Below are 18703 nucleotides of genomic sequence, written 5' to 3' on the forward strand. Positions count from 1 at the left end.
ACTAACGTATATTCTGTACATGTAAGGGAAAAGAGGTGTTGATACAAATGATATATGATACATTATTGAAATACAGAAAAAAATTCAAAATTTGCGTCAAATGAGAATACAGCGTGTAAGTGTTGTGTAAATAAAGCTATATTAAATAATGGTTAAAATATATAATCTATTTATTTTACTATTAGTCTTCGAATGAGCCAGAATATGTACCTGCTGTACTCCTAATATTTTGAATTTCAAGAATGAACGGATTTGCATAAAAAAAGCGCTACGTTGCTTGTACAGTCGCATACGGCTATTGATAATAAATCGTATTCAAAGACAAGCTGATATAGATTGTGCTGAGCGTGCCACGTGTGCAGGGCCATTCCGTAACATTCACTAAAATACCAATATTAGGTGAGCTCAGATGGAAAAATCTCAAATACCCAAAAGTGCCTGCAGCAGTGATAATAATTACTATTGTACATAGACATATTTTGTATGCAGTAATGTGTATCAATTGTGCCATTTATTCAGAAACAAAATTTGACATTCAAACGCGTTCAATCGTAGCACACGTCGCGGTCCATGGAAACAAATGAAATATTTCCGAGCATTTCCGAGAGTCGCCGAAGCAACGTTCGGCTTGTCGGCAGCCATCTTGCTACTGATATAAGTTCTTGGAACGCTGGCAAGTCCGGACGTGCTTGTTTCAGCGTGTCGGTTTTTCCTGTGTGAGTAAATCAACGATGCTCTAAATATCGCTCTGATCGGTCACGTCCCTCTTTTAACTGTGTCTAATTATGTCCAAATCATGTCACGTATATGACAAACATTGATGTATGAATCGCGATTTGGTGGTCGATGGATATTTGTTTTTCTCATGGGTACTCGTGCTAGTAAACAGAACCATTGATTATTACTGTTTATTTCTAAATCGAAATGCGGCGGACGCGAACAGATTGATTAATTAATTGTTCACTATCAAATTATTACCGCGACTTTCACAAACCAGCTCGTGTTTAACCTAAAAGAGGCTGTCGATGGTTGTTAGACGAAAATAAGCCAGTTATAACTTTGTTGTCAACAAGTGTTACAGTGTCGTATACTGTCTCAATTTTTTATGATATGATTATTGGAGAAACTGAACATCGAATGCACATGATACTTTCGATACAATTCAATAGTCAGTAAACTAGTTCTCCGATGAATCCATTGCCGAACTTATCTGATATAGTGTATGAAAAATTCCTGTGAAAATTTGTTACCATATCAAGATTTCTGTGACAAAACAGGACGATGTGAACATGTGTGTATATTTATGTGCAGCAACGTGAAGTAGGCTGACATTATGCAGAAATTCAGCAATGGGTAAGTTTAATATAATTATACGTTTTATTTATGCGTCGACGCTCTGCTCTGTCCGCTTATGCTTGGGCTGGAAATTTCAAGCTTGCGTAAAAGAAAGATGCCGGTTCAAAATATATATTTTTTGTGCTCCATTCTTTTACCTCTTCTTTTTCCCTATGTTATCATATCATTATTCAAATAGAAAATCGAAATTGTAGGAAGTTCGCTGAGGAGTATAGATTATGATGTGAAGCTTGCACGTATTAAAAATTAATCCATAGAAAACTTTAATGCATTTTAAATAGACTAAGAAAGTTGACATCCCAATAGTGATTGAAATTGACGAATAGGTATTAAATGGGATTAAAATTGAAAGAATTTGTAACTATTCAAGATATACTTGAACCCAAACAATTGAAACACTGTGTTTAATATTTCGCAACTTTGTATGGTTTATATGGACTCTTTCTCTTCTACTCTCCAAGTTTTTGGTCATTCAAGATTATTCATCACGCTTTTTGTGCGTGGACTTGATACTTTGCTGTTTTAAGCGGGATAAGTCTCTGTTGGTCGTGGGGGCCGCATGCGTATTAATACGCCCATAATTATAGTCTAACACCCGTATTCATAGTCCTTCCTTGAGGAACAAGGATTCCTTGTTCTCAATTCACGTTTCATGAACAAGAAATCCTTGTTCCTCAAGGAAGGACTATGAATACGGGTGTAAAACACAGCAATTCACAAGCGACCACTAAAAGTACTTCTGAATTACGTCAAACTATACAAGTTGGCAGTGAAAAGGAACATTTTTTCAAAGATAATCATGCGTTGTAAAATAGTTGACGTCGAAATTTTACTTGAGAAATGTGAGGAAGTGGTATGGAAAGACTGAATATTCACAGGCAGCAAAATGCTGCCGCAGGATTTTAAGGCCGGGTTTTTGACCAGTAGAAATACTAATAAAGCAGAGAATCGCTACCTAGGGTGCTTTCCGAAACTAGCTTCCAGTGCTGTCAACTATCTTTTATATTTTTTGCGCTGCCGAGTTCGTGGATAACTCTGACTCTGCTTAGGGAGTTTGTAGCGCTATCAGCTAGTTTCGGAATGCACCTCCAGAGCCCCTAGAAAACGAACTCTCGCGCTACCTGGTGCACGCGTGAAAATTCAGACTAACGCGGATCAACGAGTTTCTACCAATCATAACGCTGCGTACAGCTATGTCGCGTCAGCATGAATTTGATCATTGAAAACCAGGCTGGGGACTGCAAAGTTTGCATACATGGATGTCTGGTGGCTGGTAGTTAGGCAGGCGGCGAGGCGCGTCCTGTCAAATCACAATTTTTAACTCTGTCAGAGGCTGCAAACAAATTTTGTGTCTGTCAAGGAAATTACAGGAATTCCAAAATGTTTGTGTAATTACGAATAAAATGTTGTATGCATACGCGCAGAATTCATTTCGCAAAAAAAGAGGAGGTAGATCATACAAGCAAGGGGGAATAAATAATTGATTCAACTGGTATAACCAGAAGCTATTCTTTTTTTCATATACATTGTGCTAATGCTATGAATATGCAAGAGTGGTAAAAAGCATGGTAAAAAGTCTTACCATCAATTGTTTTGAATGATTTCTGGACAAGGCATTGTTGTTCTGCTAACCTCTATAATATGAGTAGCAAAACCTTAAATGCTCTCGCCGAAGAGTATTTCTATAATATAAATCCTCTCGCACAACGAATCGGCGAAGATGTCGCTGCAACCAAAGATGCTTACGAAGGATTATGGAACACTTTAAGTCTCGCGGAGAAAAATCAAGCTATAGATGAGACGATTATTCAACCTGAAGTGGCTCTAAAATATACTTTGAAAAAAAGTGAAAATGTCAAAGACTTGCCTGATAGTTATCCAAAGTTGCGCATTCAAACGGGAATGAAATACATGATTGATGATACTGGATCGGTGAGTTGTCTGCAGTGGATATTACATATTCATTGTTTACGGAGATGCAGAGAATAAGCTGTACCCGCTATTGCACGGTAATCTAAATCAGTCAAAATTTTTTTTCTCAGACCTTACGCTGGCGCGATGAACATTCGGCACCGTTTTCTGTGATGACTCAATCTCAAATGAATTTGAATGTGTTCGAATCGCATGAAGAGGCAAAGCCGAAGTTGTCAAGTAATTATATCAGTGATTCTTCACATTTCTCAAGCCCGTCAAAAATACCAAGGGATAATGATACTCTACGCAATGATAATTATAATCATAACGAAGCATCTATTAATCATATGAGTTTTAATCAGTCCGAAGGTTTCCCTGATAAGACCAATAGCTACGTTGCTAATGAGCGTGATATTTTGATTAACAGTCGTCCAGAAACAGATAAACCAGAGAGTATTTTTTCAAAGCTCATTGGCAAAACGTCACTTCTTAAAATTCAAAACAATTTAAATAATGAGGATACGGAGTGTTTGGTATCACAAAAGAATCTAACCGGGAAAAATTGTCAGATAACAATTCAAAATGTGGATAAAAACCAGATGAATATTAACTTGACTTCATCCTCAAAAACGAAAACTAATGAAATCGACGAGTCAACTGCACTATTAGAAACGCCCAACTCTTACAGTAGTTTTCAATTATCACAACTTCAGGATGACGGTATTCCAAAGACTGGCTTTGAATTTTTGGACAATTGGTAATCGGTCAACATGTTCTCAGGCATATTAATAATCACTACTTGTAATTTTTCGTTTCATTGGGCCAGTTAGATACGTACACGAATTTAAATTCTATTTCTGATAGGTAATTGAAATTATGACACTGAAAGCTGTTACTGCATACCAAAGTAAATATTGAAATAAATACATTGCAAATTATAGTATAGAGCAGAAATGGTGTCCCTGTAAATTGACTATTAATCACGTAAATGAATACGTCGACGGTCAGTAAATAGTAAAATCCTGTTAGTCAGTTTATTATATCTTACCGACGGTGTCATGGATGATGCGCATTTTACTCGTTTTACTGTGCATTTGATCTACTAGTATTTACCTTATATTCCGAGTCGTGATTTTGGTTATACCATCCCTGCTGAAAAGCTACGAATTGCATTCTATTTCGATCTACAGTTTCTTCATTTTCTGGGATGCATTATATGCCACAAGCGATTTGCTTACAAGCCCTTACCAGCTTAGTTTGTAATTAATGGTATCTCTAATAAATTTTGAACTTGAAGTTATATAATTTGCACCCCGGCAACAAAGGTGGTACAACTTAAAAATAGTCATTTATCAGTAGAAGCAAATAACTGTGAGTAAAAACTTTGCATGCTCATGGAAGTTACCTGTTGTTCTCTGCTCTGTGATGGCTAATTTTTCAACTACGGAAATATCACTTTTGAAGCTTATAGATCATTCGAAGTTTGCAATTCCAAATATGGTCTTATTTTAAAAATGCCAATTTTTGAGTTGTCACTTTTGTCGCCGGGGTGCGATTTTTATGACAAAGTATGCTCAGGTGCATCTATCATGAGGTTAAAGCGAAGGCAACAAAATATAAGTATGCAATTCAGTTACTTCAACCATTGATTGAAAGTTGAGGGGATGGTACAAGAAAATTAAATTTCTACTCGCACAAATGTTTACCAAGCGTAAAAATTTTCCACATTCGTAAATCTTTACTGGTTTCAATGGCTGATTTTCTTTTTGATGTAGATCGACTTCCTTAACGTTATAAACTTGACATCATGATCTATCACTATTTCACGGTTTTAATGTATTAGGTGATGCAAAATAATCTGATATGCATACTCTATTGATATCTGTTCTTGGCTATTAGGAAGAAGAGGTAAAAATGTGGTCTATACATAGTTCCGATCCTTTGCATTTGCCTAAATTTTATTCTTGATAACATTATTTCATGACTAATAAAGTTTCATTTCAAACTGATTATTTATGAGTATGCTCTGAGAACTTATCAATTTCAAGATGATTGCAGTTAACGTTAATTGTTTTAAGATCTAATTGTTCTAAAGATGTGGATACATTATTGATGTCAGAGAATGTTTACAACTTTAGCACTACCTCGAATTATTTTATTATATCAATAATATCCATACAAAAGGCTAATGGATTTATAAACTAGAGCAAGTAGTTGATGGCCATGCTGATAAGTTACTAATTGTGAGGCTATTAGATTAAATTAGTCTGATTTCACGCAGAACAAAATAAAAATTACATTTATAATGGACATTAGAAATTTGCATGATCTAGAATACTTAAGATTCGGGAAAAGTTTGAGAAAATGTCTAGTATAAATCCAAAATTGTATAGTTTCGTGACTTGAGACAATATTTTGCATACTTTCAATAATAGAACAATTTTACATATATGGATAATGCATACAATGAATGTATATTGAATGGCAATTTTTGAAAATAGCTTTTATATTACTTTGTGTGTTAAGACTACCCAGCGAACAAACATATCTTTATAAGTTAGTAACGGTAGTATTGTAAGTTTGGAACCCAAATTGGTTAGAATAATACAAGATTTTTAATTTTTCTTTGTATACTCATAGGTTTTTTACGTAACGAGTTTCGTTTTTCGATATATTAAAAGCCTGATAGTACTTGAATTAGCAAAAATTATTTTAAGATCTGATTCACCTAGCCCCTTCCACTGCGATTTTCTTTGCCCGTGTCAGATAAAATTAGATAATAATATTTAACATTGCAGTTTTTGCGTACCTTTGATAAATTTAGTTGAAAAAATGTGGGCCTAACTCCGATGAACTTACCTTGATAAATTGTGGGAACACGTGGATACATTCTAATAATTTTTAAAATGCAATTAGTATGAAATTAAATCGGGTTATTAGCATAACCGAGAATGATTTGAAGAAAACGTGCAATTAATAAATTTAATTTTTATTACAAATGTGGCAAATTGCATTCTTCAATTTTCATACATTCACACAATATTTTTACAGTAACATAATCTCTCTTACGCAGTATTTACAAAACAATTATTATAATTTACATTCATTAAAACATTGTTGAAATTCATTTCATAGCTATATTACACAATAAAATCTATAAAATCAGTCTGGCAGTTTGGACAATGTTTTTTTTTCATATATTGTTTAAAAACGCTGTTATGGCTAGGATTGCAACAATGCTTGTTACCACATTCTTGCACGACTTTGAGAATTTACCGTAATTCTCAGTGGCGAGTATTTTATATTCAGAATAGACTTGATATACAATTGAAATTGAGCCATTATGAGAAAAATACTAAATTGAATCATCTTGTTCATTTTACAAGTTTCCATTAGTCAAACCACTGATGCGGGTCATTCATAAGTCAATTCTTACGTCGGTTAATATCAAGAACTACAAACAAGTTATCGACATTTTGATCAAACTCGCATGACTGTATTTCTTACAATAGCTCTTTTTAATCGTTCACTCTCCAATCAATATTCACACGTTACTAAACAAATTATACACCCTGATACAAGGTGATGAAAATCACATATCTATAAGATTTTTTACATGCTATTTCGTCTTAAAACTAATATATTCAATTCTCTTCATTTAAGAGTCCTATGGAACATTGTATGGCAAGATGTTTATAGCTTTACAGTATCACACTACTGTCATTGGTAATATAATCATGAGTTTACATTGTGCACCATTAGTTATCACTTTAAAATTAATTCAATCGAGATATGCTTCTATTTCGTTACCTTCGGCGGTGCTATAATACATTTTCTTCAATTACCCTATTCTTCTTTTAACGTGCAAGTAATGGCTGCTTTTTTAAATTAATCTTTAAATTATTCACATCGTTAAAATATTTGCTAAAGTTGAGCCACTCTTCTATATAAATAAATTTCACCGCAAGTAATTTACTTTTTAAAATTATCAAAGATTTATTTAATTTCTTTGCACTAGACGTACTCCTCAGAAGGTTTGGGTATACTAGCTGGCAATCTGAGCGTACTGGGTACTCGACTGGCACTGTCTGGTAATTCAGCAATGTCTATAAAAACTCCGACTAAACTCTCAAAGTTAGGTCCCCAATTTAATAAATAATCCCAGCTCAATGCCGTGTTGGCTGATGGTGAGCCATTATTAGTTGGCCTGTACAAACCACTCATATGTGTAGATAGGTCATCGTCTGACGCCACTAATGTACTAAGAGAGCCTCTGAACGAACTATCAAATCCGTCGTAGTTTACACTCGGTGGTAATTGAGGTTTGGAAGATTGTGATGTCTCGGTAGTCCTTGATGGCACTACTTCGTCATCTGGCTTGCTGAATAAATTATTCGACCTTTTATCGCCCACTAACGAGTTGTTATCATATTCTATTTCGGAACAAGTGAAACTGTCATTGCCACTTTCATCCGTAGTTGTCGAATTACGCCGTTCCAGTCGCTCTTGCGGCGGCGTGTGTCTTCTGTGATGATGCAAAGCGCCGAGGGCAGGCGGGCCTCTAGCTTCGCTCGATGAGCTTACCGCATCTAAGGTTGATACCAGGCTTGATGTTCGCGGTCTCGAGTTTAATCTCTCAATTTCTTCAGCCGTTAAGCCCATTGGTCCTGAAGAGACGTTGTTGACATTCTCGTTGTTCGATTGTGGTGCCTTACGGCTTGTAGTTGAATCTGATAGCTGGCTCATTATTGGCGAATTCAAACTCCTCTCACTATTCGAGTTCAACGCATCCTTTCCAACACCACCAGATGACGAAGTTGTAGCTAGCAAAGCGCTCTGTAAAGGCTTGCCACTGATGTCATGCAACGTTAGTATTCTCGGCTGTTGGGCTGATAATTCACTACTCGGTGATAATCTGGCTAGTGGAGTACTTTGCAATAATTTTGGAGCTGGTCCCGGAGGCTGTACCACAGCCGGCGGCGGCACAGCTCTCGGTGGAAAGGGCCCTGTATGTCTGTGTTGTTGTCCCGTGTGTTTATGGTGATTGCTGAAGCTGCCAATTGGTGTTGGAGGAGTTGGCTTAAATTTCCTCATCCCATCCCGGTAACCTTTGTAGTGATAAACAATGTCGATATCACTCGGTGCTATTGAACTAGCATTTTCAAGATCATAATGTTCGGGTACTTCTGATTCAGGATTATGGTCGTGGGGGTGTAGAGAGTTCTGTGTTGATGGTGGTAATGGAGGGTGATCGTCACGAATCGGTGGTGATTTAGTCACTTCTCTTTCGATGATATCGGGTCTCTGCGGTCTGTGTTCGGACGAGTTCATTTCGCGTTCTTTATACTTCTTCGATATCAGCTCTGGTCCCATATGTACGACTCCTCGAAGATCAGACGTGTCCGAAATGTAAGTGTTCTCGTGTCTCGACATCATATTGTCGCCTCCAGGTCCAACCAAAGCGTTCCCTGCCATTATGGTATTGTTGCTTTTATTCCCTCCTGACGGCGCTGATTTCTCTTTGCTCTGCCTGCGTAGTCGGAAGACCACGAAACTAACCAATATGGCAACCAGCAGGATGACGAAAAATACGATAACCAGTGTTATGCCAATACTTAGTGGGTCTGGAGCCACTGTGGCGCTAATTCCTATGGGTCCTCGGCAGTTCAGTCCAACTTTTCCGTGATACATGACTTCTTTGAAAACAGATCCAGAGCCATTAAATGGTTGAATTTCGTTGTTGACTGTGAAATTGGCCAAACACCCTTCAAAGCTTTTTGGCACCGATTCGTGAGCAAAGTACAGTTGTCGTTGAACTCCACCAATTGATAAAACGGACAGATATGGATCCAAAAAGTCGTGAACCCCGGCTGAATCTAGTTCATCGCCAGCCAAAACACCGTCAATGAGTAATCTAAGTCCGCGTGAGTATGCGTGCAGAGTTAAATTATGCCACCGTCCATCCGATAAACCACCTTCCACCGTAGCTGTCATGTTCACCGGAGATCCCAGTAATGACGAGTAAATCAATTGCCCGTTGGATAGCTGAAACCCGAATATTATTTTCTTGTTGTCTTACCGGTAAGAAAATATCGGTGTGTGAAATAAATGTAGTTATAAGGTGTTAGGTATATGAAGTATGTATACCTCTACAGATGTGAAGTGTTTGTTGGTTGCTGCATAGATGAGGATACCATCAGGACGTACAGTTCGAAACATTAACCCAATTGTTTTCGGTGGTGCTGGAGCCACGGTTAAGAGGCTACTTTCCTCCGGAACATCTCTGACAACTCTGTTCCTATGCCACAATGTGGATCCACCATAAAGATATTCCAGTAGTTGCATTCTCTTGTGCTTTTCCGAGACCTAATCAAAGATTAACAGTTAATACATTTATACTGGGATAGTATTTATTTTCCATGACATGAGATTTTAGTTTAAATTCGAAAATGCTTTTAAGGGTGGACACCCTTGCTTCGAATTCTAATCACCTTAAATTCAATGAATCCACCCTCGCTCAAATTCACTGGTTCCAAAGCACCCAAACAGTTTGGTGATATGAATTTATCACATTGACAAACTGCCTGATGCCATTTGTCATAACATTTTCCATTGGCCCCACAGGCTGAGAAGTCCTCTTTACTTCGGGCGCAAGGACTTCGTTCCGATCTTCCACAAGTAGCCTTTACCCCTCGTGATTCTATTGGATTAGTTAGATTCAGGAGTCTACCATTTATTGAAACTGAATGTACACAGCCGACGAGGTCATCAGAATGTACTTGGCCCGGACGTTCTAAAACTGGGTCAGCACTGTCTAAACCCCCTAACATGAGTGGGTTGTTGTAGAAATTTAAAGTTCTGAAATAAGAAAAAATAAATGTCATTTGTTTCTGTAGAGTAATACCTGTAATATGACGGTTGATTTGAATGTACCAACCCAGTGGGACCAATATCATCGGCATAACAAGTGACATCTCCAAGTCTGCAATCTTCGCACACGTCTCCATGTTCTTTACAATTAGAAACACTCAAAGAAACAAGTCTTCCGTTTCTCGTAGCTGTGACTTTTCGCCATTTTCCATCAGCCAATGTTTCACCTGCTCTAATGGTTACGGAAGTAATAGCACTTCTGGCACCGCCATAGGAAAACACAGCTCTTCCATCAACTAATTCTAGAGCTACAAAATCGGAACGTCCTCCAGTTTGGGGACCATAATTGTACAACAGTAGAGCATTTGGTTTTGTTGTAGCAAAAACGATACTGATGTCGTTTGTGTTGACATCTAATGTTGGGAAAGACATGTATGAAAGTTCCTCGAACCCAAAAGTCGAACGTTCACAGTGGCGGCCATAATGACCCTCGGGACAACTGCAGCGATATCTGGAATTGAAGTCAGTACTCTGTTATTGGAATTGTTCACGGAATGTGATACATCATTTCGACGTTTATCAAGAGCTGTGGTGATAAATCTTCGATCAAAAATTCTCATACCCAGGTTTTTGGCCAACACACAGCCCGCTATGGAGGCAAGGGTTTGGTCTACAGGAATCCGCAATGGCTTCACAGTGATTTCCTCTGTAGCCTGCTCGGCAAAGACAGAAGAAATTTGAACCATCCGGACTTTCCCTACACGATCCACCGTTCCGGCATGGGTTACTCCCGCAGGCATCACCCCGTTCAAGTTCACATAATTTACCCTCCCGACCGGGAGAACAGGTGCAATGAAAATCGTATCCGAGACGGCGACATTGTCCACCCTGGAAGATATAAAGGAGTAAATTTATGAGGATCTTAATTAAAGTTTGCGTGAAATCATTTGTTATGGACTGAATATTTATTGTGATTTTTGTTGACATACCAGCAAACAAGGGTTTGGTGAACATGGATCTTGTCGTTTCTCACACCTGTCGCCGGTAAATCCATCAGGGCACCGACAAATCATTTCGAGCCGAACGTTTGGGGACGTTAGGATCATAGTTTGGCTGTCTGTAATTCTGGTATCGTCGTAAACAACTAATTCATCGCTACAGGCACCCCCATTCTCGCATGCCATTTGCTCACACGGTGAATAGCCAACAGTGATTATTGCCCCTTGAAGTAAAACTTGTATTTCGTCTCGTTTGCCAGAGAGCAACTCTATTACTTCAGACTTCGAATGATAGCCTGCGGGAAAACGATCGATAAATTTATTGGTCGCATTGGACTGATTGTTCTTTCAATTTGCATTACAGTGCTACTCTTTTAATACTGTATATTTAATTAGGGGATGGATTACCTTCTGGTGATTTGATGGCCAATGAAATGTCCAAATCTGATTTATTTTCCCCGATGCTATAAATTGTCAGGATATCCCCAACATCCATTTCTGTTTGTAATAAGTCAAGGAGAGGCCGGTAATATTGAGCAAGAAACTTCGTTGCACTTACTCTTGCTATACGCAGTGTTACTGTATTTTCGACAGTTGTGTTCGTGAAAATCAAAAATTCAAGAGTCACTTTTGATATGACGTCAGGGTGTTTGCCATCATTTCCAGACACGCTCAAAGAGTATCCCGACCCTGAAAGTGTAAGCATTCAGTCACGATATCTTATATTTGTAGCAAAATTAATCGTTTGTTTGAACAAAAAATCTCCAGCAACGAGCATTTTAAGGCTTTGCTACACACCTGCTGTAATCTTGTTTGTGTGTAGGTCACATCCTGTCGGAATGCTCAGTACACCGGAATTTGCACCATGCAATATTTTGCAGGTGTAATCACCGGTAGTATCTGGGTCGTTTGGATGGACATTGGCTATCATCCCCAGTGGTGCTTGACCATTGAATGAATGAACCATTACGTGGACTGAACGTGGAGAGGACGGGCTGTCATTTTGATCCAGAACAATCACAGTTATCGTGTGTTCGTTGTGCATTCGCGGAGTTCCAGAATCTTCTACATCAACCTGTTCGCAAAAGAACATGTTTCGTTATTGGAAAATCATTTTGTTTTTCATTTTCAACAGTTGGTATGTATAAATTGTGAAGTAAAGATACTCAGTCGCGATAAATTCGTTCGTGATGTCAGATGCTATTAGTTGGAGTGTTTCTGCACTTACCACAATATCCAAGTGAGGCGTGAGCTCTCTGTCCAAACTCCTGGTGGTCCTTAGTACTCCGGAATGTTTATCTATCTGAACCAAGTCTTTTTGCCGACCACCAACTAATTTGTACGAGAATGGTGCACCATTTGGTGGCAAATCCGGATCCATAGCGCTAAGCGTCATGATACTCGTCCCGGCTGGTTCATTTTCACTAACATATCCAATTACTTCCGGAGGATCAAAGATCGGTCCGTTGTCATTTACGTCCAGAAGATCTATGTGTATTGTTGTTGTACCAGTTTGCGGTGGTAACCCGGTATCGATTGCACCGACAATCAATTCATAACTTGGGGTTGTTTCTCGATCTAATAGTTTGGCAGTTTCAATGTCACCAGTCTGTGGGTCGACTTTAAATACTTGGCCAATGTTTCCACCAATTATTGAATAAGAGAATTGATTATTCTGAGGGCGGACATCCTTGTCCACAGCACGTACTGTCAGAATCCGTGTACCTAGCGAGGCACCCTCGGAGATGTTTGCTTCGTAAAGATTTTGCAGGAATTCTGGCGGGTCATTGCCATCTTGAATTGAAATAATTACTTGTCCTTCGTCCGTGTCATTCCCTCGTATTCCTCCCGCATTTTTCGCCATTACTGCCAATACAACTCTATTCTGTGTCTCACGGTCCAAATGCCGGGAAACACTTATGACACCCGTTTCAGATCCAATACTGAAACCACGATCATTTGATGAACCAACGAATAAGTAATAAACTTTACCATCTTCTCCTGCATCTTGGTCGGTAGCTTGAACCAATCCCACGGACGTTCCCACTTCTGCACTTTCCGATACATCCAGGTGAAAGACTGGCTGAATAAACTTGGGGTAAAATTCATTCACACCGGTTATGTGAACGATGACAGTTGTGAAGCCGACCATTTGGGGATTGGAATCTGGATTAGCGGCAACCACGTGCAGTGTATACTTTTCGGCTTCTTCGTAATCAAAACTGATCTTCGATAAAATGACGCCTGTGTTTTCTTGGATGTTGAAATGCTCCCTCCCACTACCACCTAGAATTCTGTACTGAATGATCGTTTTCTCTGGCGAATCTATATCCGTTGCGGTAACCTTGTAAACGAAACTCTGAGGCGGTGAATTCTCAGGCAAAAATGCTTCATAAGAACTTTGGTTGAAGGTCGGTGGATTATCGTTGATGTCGTTCAATGTCACGGTCAACGTTGCGGTGGCTTGTTTTGACTCAAAGCCTAGATCGGTTGCTGTAATATTGAGGTGATATTCTTGAACAGTCTCGTAATCCAAGGGCTGCAAGATTGTAACTGCGCCGGTTACCGAGTCAACGGAAAATTCTTTCTGTTCATTCCCAGCTGAGATTTTGTAGCGAACTATACCATTTGGTCCATCATCTTCATCTGTTGCATTTACAGTCAAGATAGTAGAATTCACCGGTGCATTTTCTGGCAATATAACCTGATTAAGTAGAGCAGTGAATCTCGGCGGATTTCGGTTTTCCCCTGTTATCACAAGGGTCAATATAACTTCGTCCTTTTGTGGCGGGACCCCCTTGTCAAGTGCTTTGACTTTAGCAACGAATTTTGTTCCAACGGGCAGACCTGTCAGAGACTTGCTCACAACAACCCAGCCAGTGAGCTGATCGATTGCGAAATACTCGGTACCGTTTCCATTAACCAAACTATACTCGATTTCAGCGTTTACACCGAAGTCCGCCTCGTCTTTCGCCATTAGCATCACTACTCTTTTACCAACGGCGTAACCCTCTGGTACTGGTGAGAGATATGATCGTTGCTCGAATTTCGGTACATTGTTGTTAGCGTCAACGACACTCACGGAAATTGTCACCTTCGATGACATCGGAGGCTTGCCATTATCTGTAGCGACGACTGTTAACGAATACATGTTCTCAGGGGATGATTCCTGTTGCGTGTGTTTGTACTTCAGTGTTCTCTTACTGAATATATCACCGGTCGCAGGGTCTACGGTGAAGAGATCCGAGGGTTGCAGCAAGCTGTACGAGATTACCGAATTTGGGCCTTGCTTGTCACGGTCTGTGGCCATTACCTGACCTACATGAGCCATTCGAGGTTGCAGTTCTGGGAAATGAAAATTATACAATTCCTGCTCAAATTCTGGAGCATTATCGTTTTGGTCTTGTATCGTTATGCCCAGGGATGTTTCTTGCCGCCAAGCACTGTCCACGGCAACCACCTGTAATTAATAATGGGTATCGATTAAACATTATCTTTTTCAAAATTACTCGGCTAGCGTATGTAAAGGTTTCTTTTTCTTTTCTTTACTCATCCAAAGATGCACACCTTCAAAGAATATTCGTCCTGCTCTTCTCTGTCCAAGTGCCCAGCGACCGTGACATTCCCACTGAGTGCGTCAATAGAAAATTTACCACCTGGGTTATCCGTAAAACTGTATGTTGCATTTGCATTCTGTCCGATGTCGAGGTCGGAACTGGTGATTCGAATCACAAATGATCCAATATCTGCGTTCTCGGTTACATTAACGTTGAATAAACGCGTAAATCGTGGAGGATTATCATTCTTGTCTAAAATGGTTACTAAGACCGTAGCAGATCCCGTCAGTTGTGGCTCACCTTGATCTCGAGCTTCAACTACCAGCTCGTAGGAAGCGACCTGTTAAAAATATTGAGTTATTTGAATAACCAAGTATGCCACATGATTTTCGTAAACATGTCTCAGTTTTTCGAGTAGGCATCTAAAAGAATTGTTGAAATGGTTTTATACCTCTTCCCGATCCAATATCGCGTTTGTCTGAATTTCCCCACTATTTTCATCGATGATAAAAGACGCGTCGAAGTCGTCCACAAGATGGTACGTCACCTGACCGTTTTCACCAGAATCGGCATCTTTGGCAGAGATCTTTGTCACGAATAAAGGGGGATATTCTTCTTCAGGCACAGTGGAATTGTAGATTGCAGCTTCCATAATCGGCGCATTGTCATTAGCGTCAGTGACGTTCACAAGAAGTTGAACAACACTTCGCAAAGCGGGTGTATCGGAATCGCGCACTTCGACCCAAGCCTCATAATGAGGTGCCGTTTCGTAGTCAAACCCAGAAGCTACCAGAACCTGTTAGGCATTAGTAAAAGAAATTAAAAGTGCATTTTATTACACGATCACGGGGCAGAGGTAGATTGTCGATATTTTTACATACCTCTCCAGTACGGGGTTCGATCCTCAGAGCTTCTCCAACATTGCCACCAGCCATTCCAAAGATCAAATTGCTAACCGCGCCAACTTTAGGGGTTGACGCACTCAATCGCACGATTATTCTGCCTTCCGGCACATCCTCTGGCAAAGTGAACCGCGTGGTAACCGTAGATCTAAAACTAGGAAACAATTGTCTCTCCCAGAGATGAATAACCAAATCAGCGGTAACCGATCTGGGATCCACTCCGCAATCAGAGGCTTGGATCTGGAGTTGATATGTTGTTTCACCGCCGCCCAACTCTTGCGTTGCTCTAATGACACCGCTGTGAGGGTCGATGTTGAAGCGTTTCGAATCTTCACCCTGTAACCCGTACACAATTCGCGAGTTGTCACCTTCGTCATCGTCGACGGCTTGGGCTCCGAAGACGAAGTCACCTTTGGAAAATTAATGAACAATGTGTATGCAGGTTATAGTTAGAGAAAGCGAAACATCAAAAAGTAGCAGCGAGTTGTTACGTTAAAAATGTAAAACCTACCTGGTTTAGTGGCGTCTGGGACATACGCGGTGTATCTGGGGCTTGAAAACCTTGGGGCATTGTCGTTTAGGTCTTGAACAAGTATCGTTAGATTGACGGCTGAAGCCCTTGGTTCTGTGGGACTCGAATCTTGGGCTACCAGTGTTAGATGATAGACGGGTGTTTGTTCACGATCTAGTGGCACCAAGGTGGTCACTTCCCCAGTACCAGAGTTCACCGCAAATCTGTCGGCTTTCTCGCCCAGTAGACTGTATCTGTGTACAGAGATGCAACATTGCACACGGTACCTAGTTGAGGTCGGAAATCTGTCGGGACTAAAAATATAAATCTTGCCAACTCACCGAATTTTTGCATTGAGACCCTCGTCTTTGTCGGACGCGGATGGTTTCGCGACCCAAGCTCCAGCTGGCAAATTTTCGGTAACGGAAGCCTGATAACCTTGTCTAGCGAACTCAGGGCTGTGATCATTCACATCCAAAACCACGATCTTGATGATTCCCGAACCGGTTAAGGGTGGAGAACCTGAAGCAAGAGGATATTCAGTGATATTATATTGAATAACAAAAAGTCACAATTCATTTGGTGATTATACACATTAGAGGTAGATAACAGAAGTTAAAACCTGCGTCGTTATGTTCATTGTCATTATATGTATAATTTTTCTTTCTGTAAAAGAAAAGCATCGGCATATAAAACGTTTGAAATATGTTCTTCGCCTTACACCTTCATTCTAGATACATTACAAGATGTTGTCAAAAAACTTGTTGAATTTCTCGGTAATTTTTGAACACTGAGTATATCGTGACGATTCCTCTGCATGTGGATGTTGACGTACGTATATGCTTAAGCGTCGAGGACCACGGGATTGCGTGCGATAGTATGTGTACGTACGGTCATAATCCAGAATGAGTTAGTGCTTTGCCTAACAACGATAGACAGACCGAGAGAGAAGCATACTCACGCGCGAAGAGGCGAGAACTGCGAGGGCAAGAGGTTGAAAAGGCGAGAGGAAGGGAGATACCGAGATAGGAACTGAGAGAGATGCGGATGAGGCGGAGGAAGGAGGAACGAAGGCAACCCTGTGAGAGAAAGAGAAATAAAGAAGAAGACGGCAGGTACCGCTGGCGTGGCGTGGACCATGTCCATACTCATGGAGTTGGATCACAGCGGGGAGTTGTTATAAGTTCCCATAGAAAGTTGACAAAGTGCTGTCCGTTGCCTAACTTAAGTACGTACTTTACGGTTGGCATCCGTTAGTGGCATTGCATCTACATATTTTGGAAAATTAATAGGGTAAGGCGAGCGGGTTTTTATTAAATGATGAGGAATTTTTTAGTGAAATTGTCCATCGCATTGTTGCCAATTCATCATTACCAGAAGACGATCAACGTGTTAGTTTTAATCGAAAGATAAAATCGCGTGTGCTAGTGATTTCGATAATATCATAACGCATCGTCTGTGCGTGCGCGATATGTATATCCGTTCTGATACGTCAGTGCGTATTCGGCGTGCGAATCTACAAGGTTGATTGGTTTTGCGGGAGATTTCAATTCATATATAAATGCCTGCTAGTGCGCATCGTGCGGAGTACCGACGTCCGAGGCACCTTGCGCATGCGGAAGACATCAATATCTGATCGATGAACAGAGCCAACGTGCAACTGATGACGACTGCCATTGCAATAAATCGAATAAATAATGACTCCGCGGTATCCCCGGCACGTGGTTGTGTCTCTCCGCAAATTCCAACTCTATCATGCAGCGAGGAAGTCGGGCTTGCTAAGGCAACGGGACACCGTTCCTTATCGACTCTGTTCGTTCCTTCATTCGTTTCTTCGTTCTTAAGGCTAGCCTGGTTCAATTAAGTAAACGAGCTCGACAGAGTCAGTCAGTTACTCTCTATTCGATCGGTATAAGATTGTCGTATGTCTATGTAGTACCTATAGCTGCATGTTCTCATGTACGTTTGGAAATGAAACCGTTCTGGTAAATTTATTATAATTACCATTGTTCCTCAACTTCGAGGAGAAACTGGAGAAACTGGAAATTACTCAAGGTGAAATAAATTTTGTACGATTATTTCGAAGCGATTATCATCGAGGAACGTGACTGATAGTTGGCACGTTGCAAGTGCCAGATATTATCAGTTTCTCTCGTTTAAAAACCGGTTTCATGAAATTGATCAATACTTATTTGAAATGAATATGCATTGTATCTATCCAGAATCTTGAAACTACGTTTTTTTAACCAGCCTTAACACTTCGGTGACAAGTGACATTAGTCCGTGTAGTACATTGTGCATATCATAGACCGAGATTATACAGAGACTTCAAGGGGTACAAATACCGCAGCAAAGCTTGTCGACTACGCTATCGTTTACATGCGCACGCCGAGGTGGAAAACACAGTCGAGAGTCGAGATCTCATAGCGATTTCTCGCAAGGTACGCCGCCGTCTGGGCATGACAAATTCATCTGTGATTAGCCCCGTGCTGTGACCACACGTACAACAAAATCCCTTAGTCGTCGCTTGCGTACCAATGTGCGATTACAGAGCCGGGAGAATTTTATACAAAGGAAAAAAGGAAGATGGTAAAA

The 18703-nt window shown here is 40.1% G+C and overlaps 2 protein-coding genes and 1 long non-coding RNA gene across 3 annotated transcripts in view; 2 read left to right on the top strand and 1 right to left on the bottom strand.

Moving 5' to 3' along the window:
• The first annotated feature begins 683 nt into the window (after positions 1-683).
• Positions 684-18703, top strand: part of LOC124293582 — a 35478-nt gene continuing 17458 nt past the window's right edge. The window contains exon 1 of the long non-coding RNA XR_006903452.1: positions 684-1353. This is a non-coding gene — a long non-coding RNA (uncharacterized LOC124293582). The remainder of the gene's footprint in view (positions 1354-18703) is intronic.
• Positions 2615-6257, top strand: LOC107216638 (uncharacterized protein C1orf198 homolog). Its single transcript, XM_015653889.2, has 2 exons — positions 2615-3288; positions 3399-6257. The coding sequence occupies exons 1-2, from the start codon at positions 2998-3000 to the stop codon at positions 4029-4031; spliced, it is 924 nt and encodes a 307-aa protein (XP_015509375.1). The 5' UTR covers positions 2615-2997; the 3' UTR covers positions 4032-6257.
• LOC107216624 (cadherin-related tumor suppressor) overlaps positions 6779-18703 on the bottom strand; it is an 87781-nt gene continuing 75856 nt past the window's right edge. Inside the window, exons 8-21 of the mRNA XM_046734926.1 lie at positions 16450-16630; positions 16109-16362; positions 15577-16007; positions 15147-15491; positions 14706-15035; positions 12367-14598; positions 11937-12213; positions 11547-11828; positions 11130-11434; positions 10763-11028; positions 10208-10651; positions 9762-10128; positions 9418-9636; positions 6779-9315 (exon numbers count right to left, since the gene is read on the bottom strand). Of these exons, the coding sequence (XP_046590882.1) occupies positions 7285-9315; positions 9418-9636; positions 9762-10128; positions 10208-10651; positions 10763-11028; positions 11130-11434; positions 11547-11828; positions 11937-12213; positions 12367-14598; positions 14706-15035; positions 15147-15491; positions 15577-16007; positions 16109-16362; positions 16450-16630 (7964 nt within the window). The 3' untranslated portion in view covers positions 6779-7284. The remainder of the gene's footprint in view (positions 9316-9417; positions 9637-9761; positions 10129-10207; positions 10652-10762; positions 11029-11129; positions 11435-11546; positions 11829-11936; positions 12214-12366; positions 14599-14705; positions 15036-15146; positions 15492-15576; positions 16008-16108; positions 16363-16449; positions 16631-18703) is intronic.

This window comes from Neodiprion lecontei, chromosome 3 (assembly GCF_021901455.1).
Source record: "Neodiprion lecontei isolate iyNeoLeco1 chromosome 3, iyNeoLeco1.1, whole genome shotgun sequence".
NCBI classification, from domain to species: domain Eukaryota; kingdom Metazoa; phylum Arthropoda; class Insecta; order Hymenoptera; family Diprionidae; genus Neodiprion; species Neodiprion lecontei.

Excerpts from the sequence above, each read along its gene's own strand:
- LOC107216638 (XM_015653889.2), top strand. The coding sequence starts at position 2,998 with ATGAGTAGCAAAACCTTAAATGCTCTCGCCGAAGAGTATTTCTATAAT. Across the intron at positions 3,289-3,398 it reads TGATTGATGATACTGGATCG|ACCTTACGCTGGCGCGATGA; the intron begins GTGAGTTGTCTG and ends TTTTTTTCTCAG.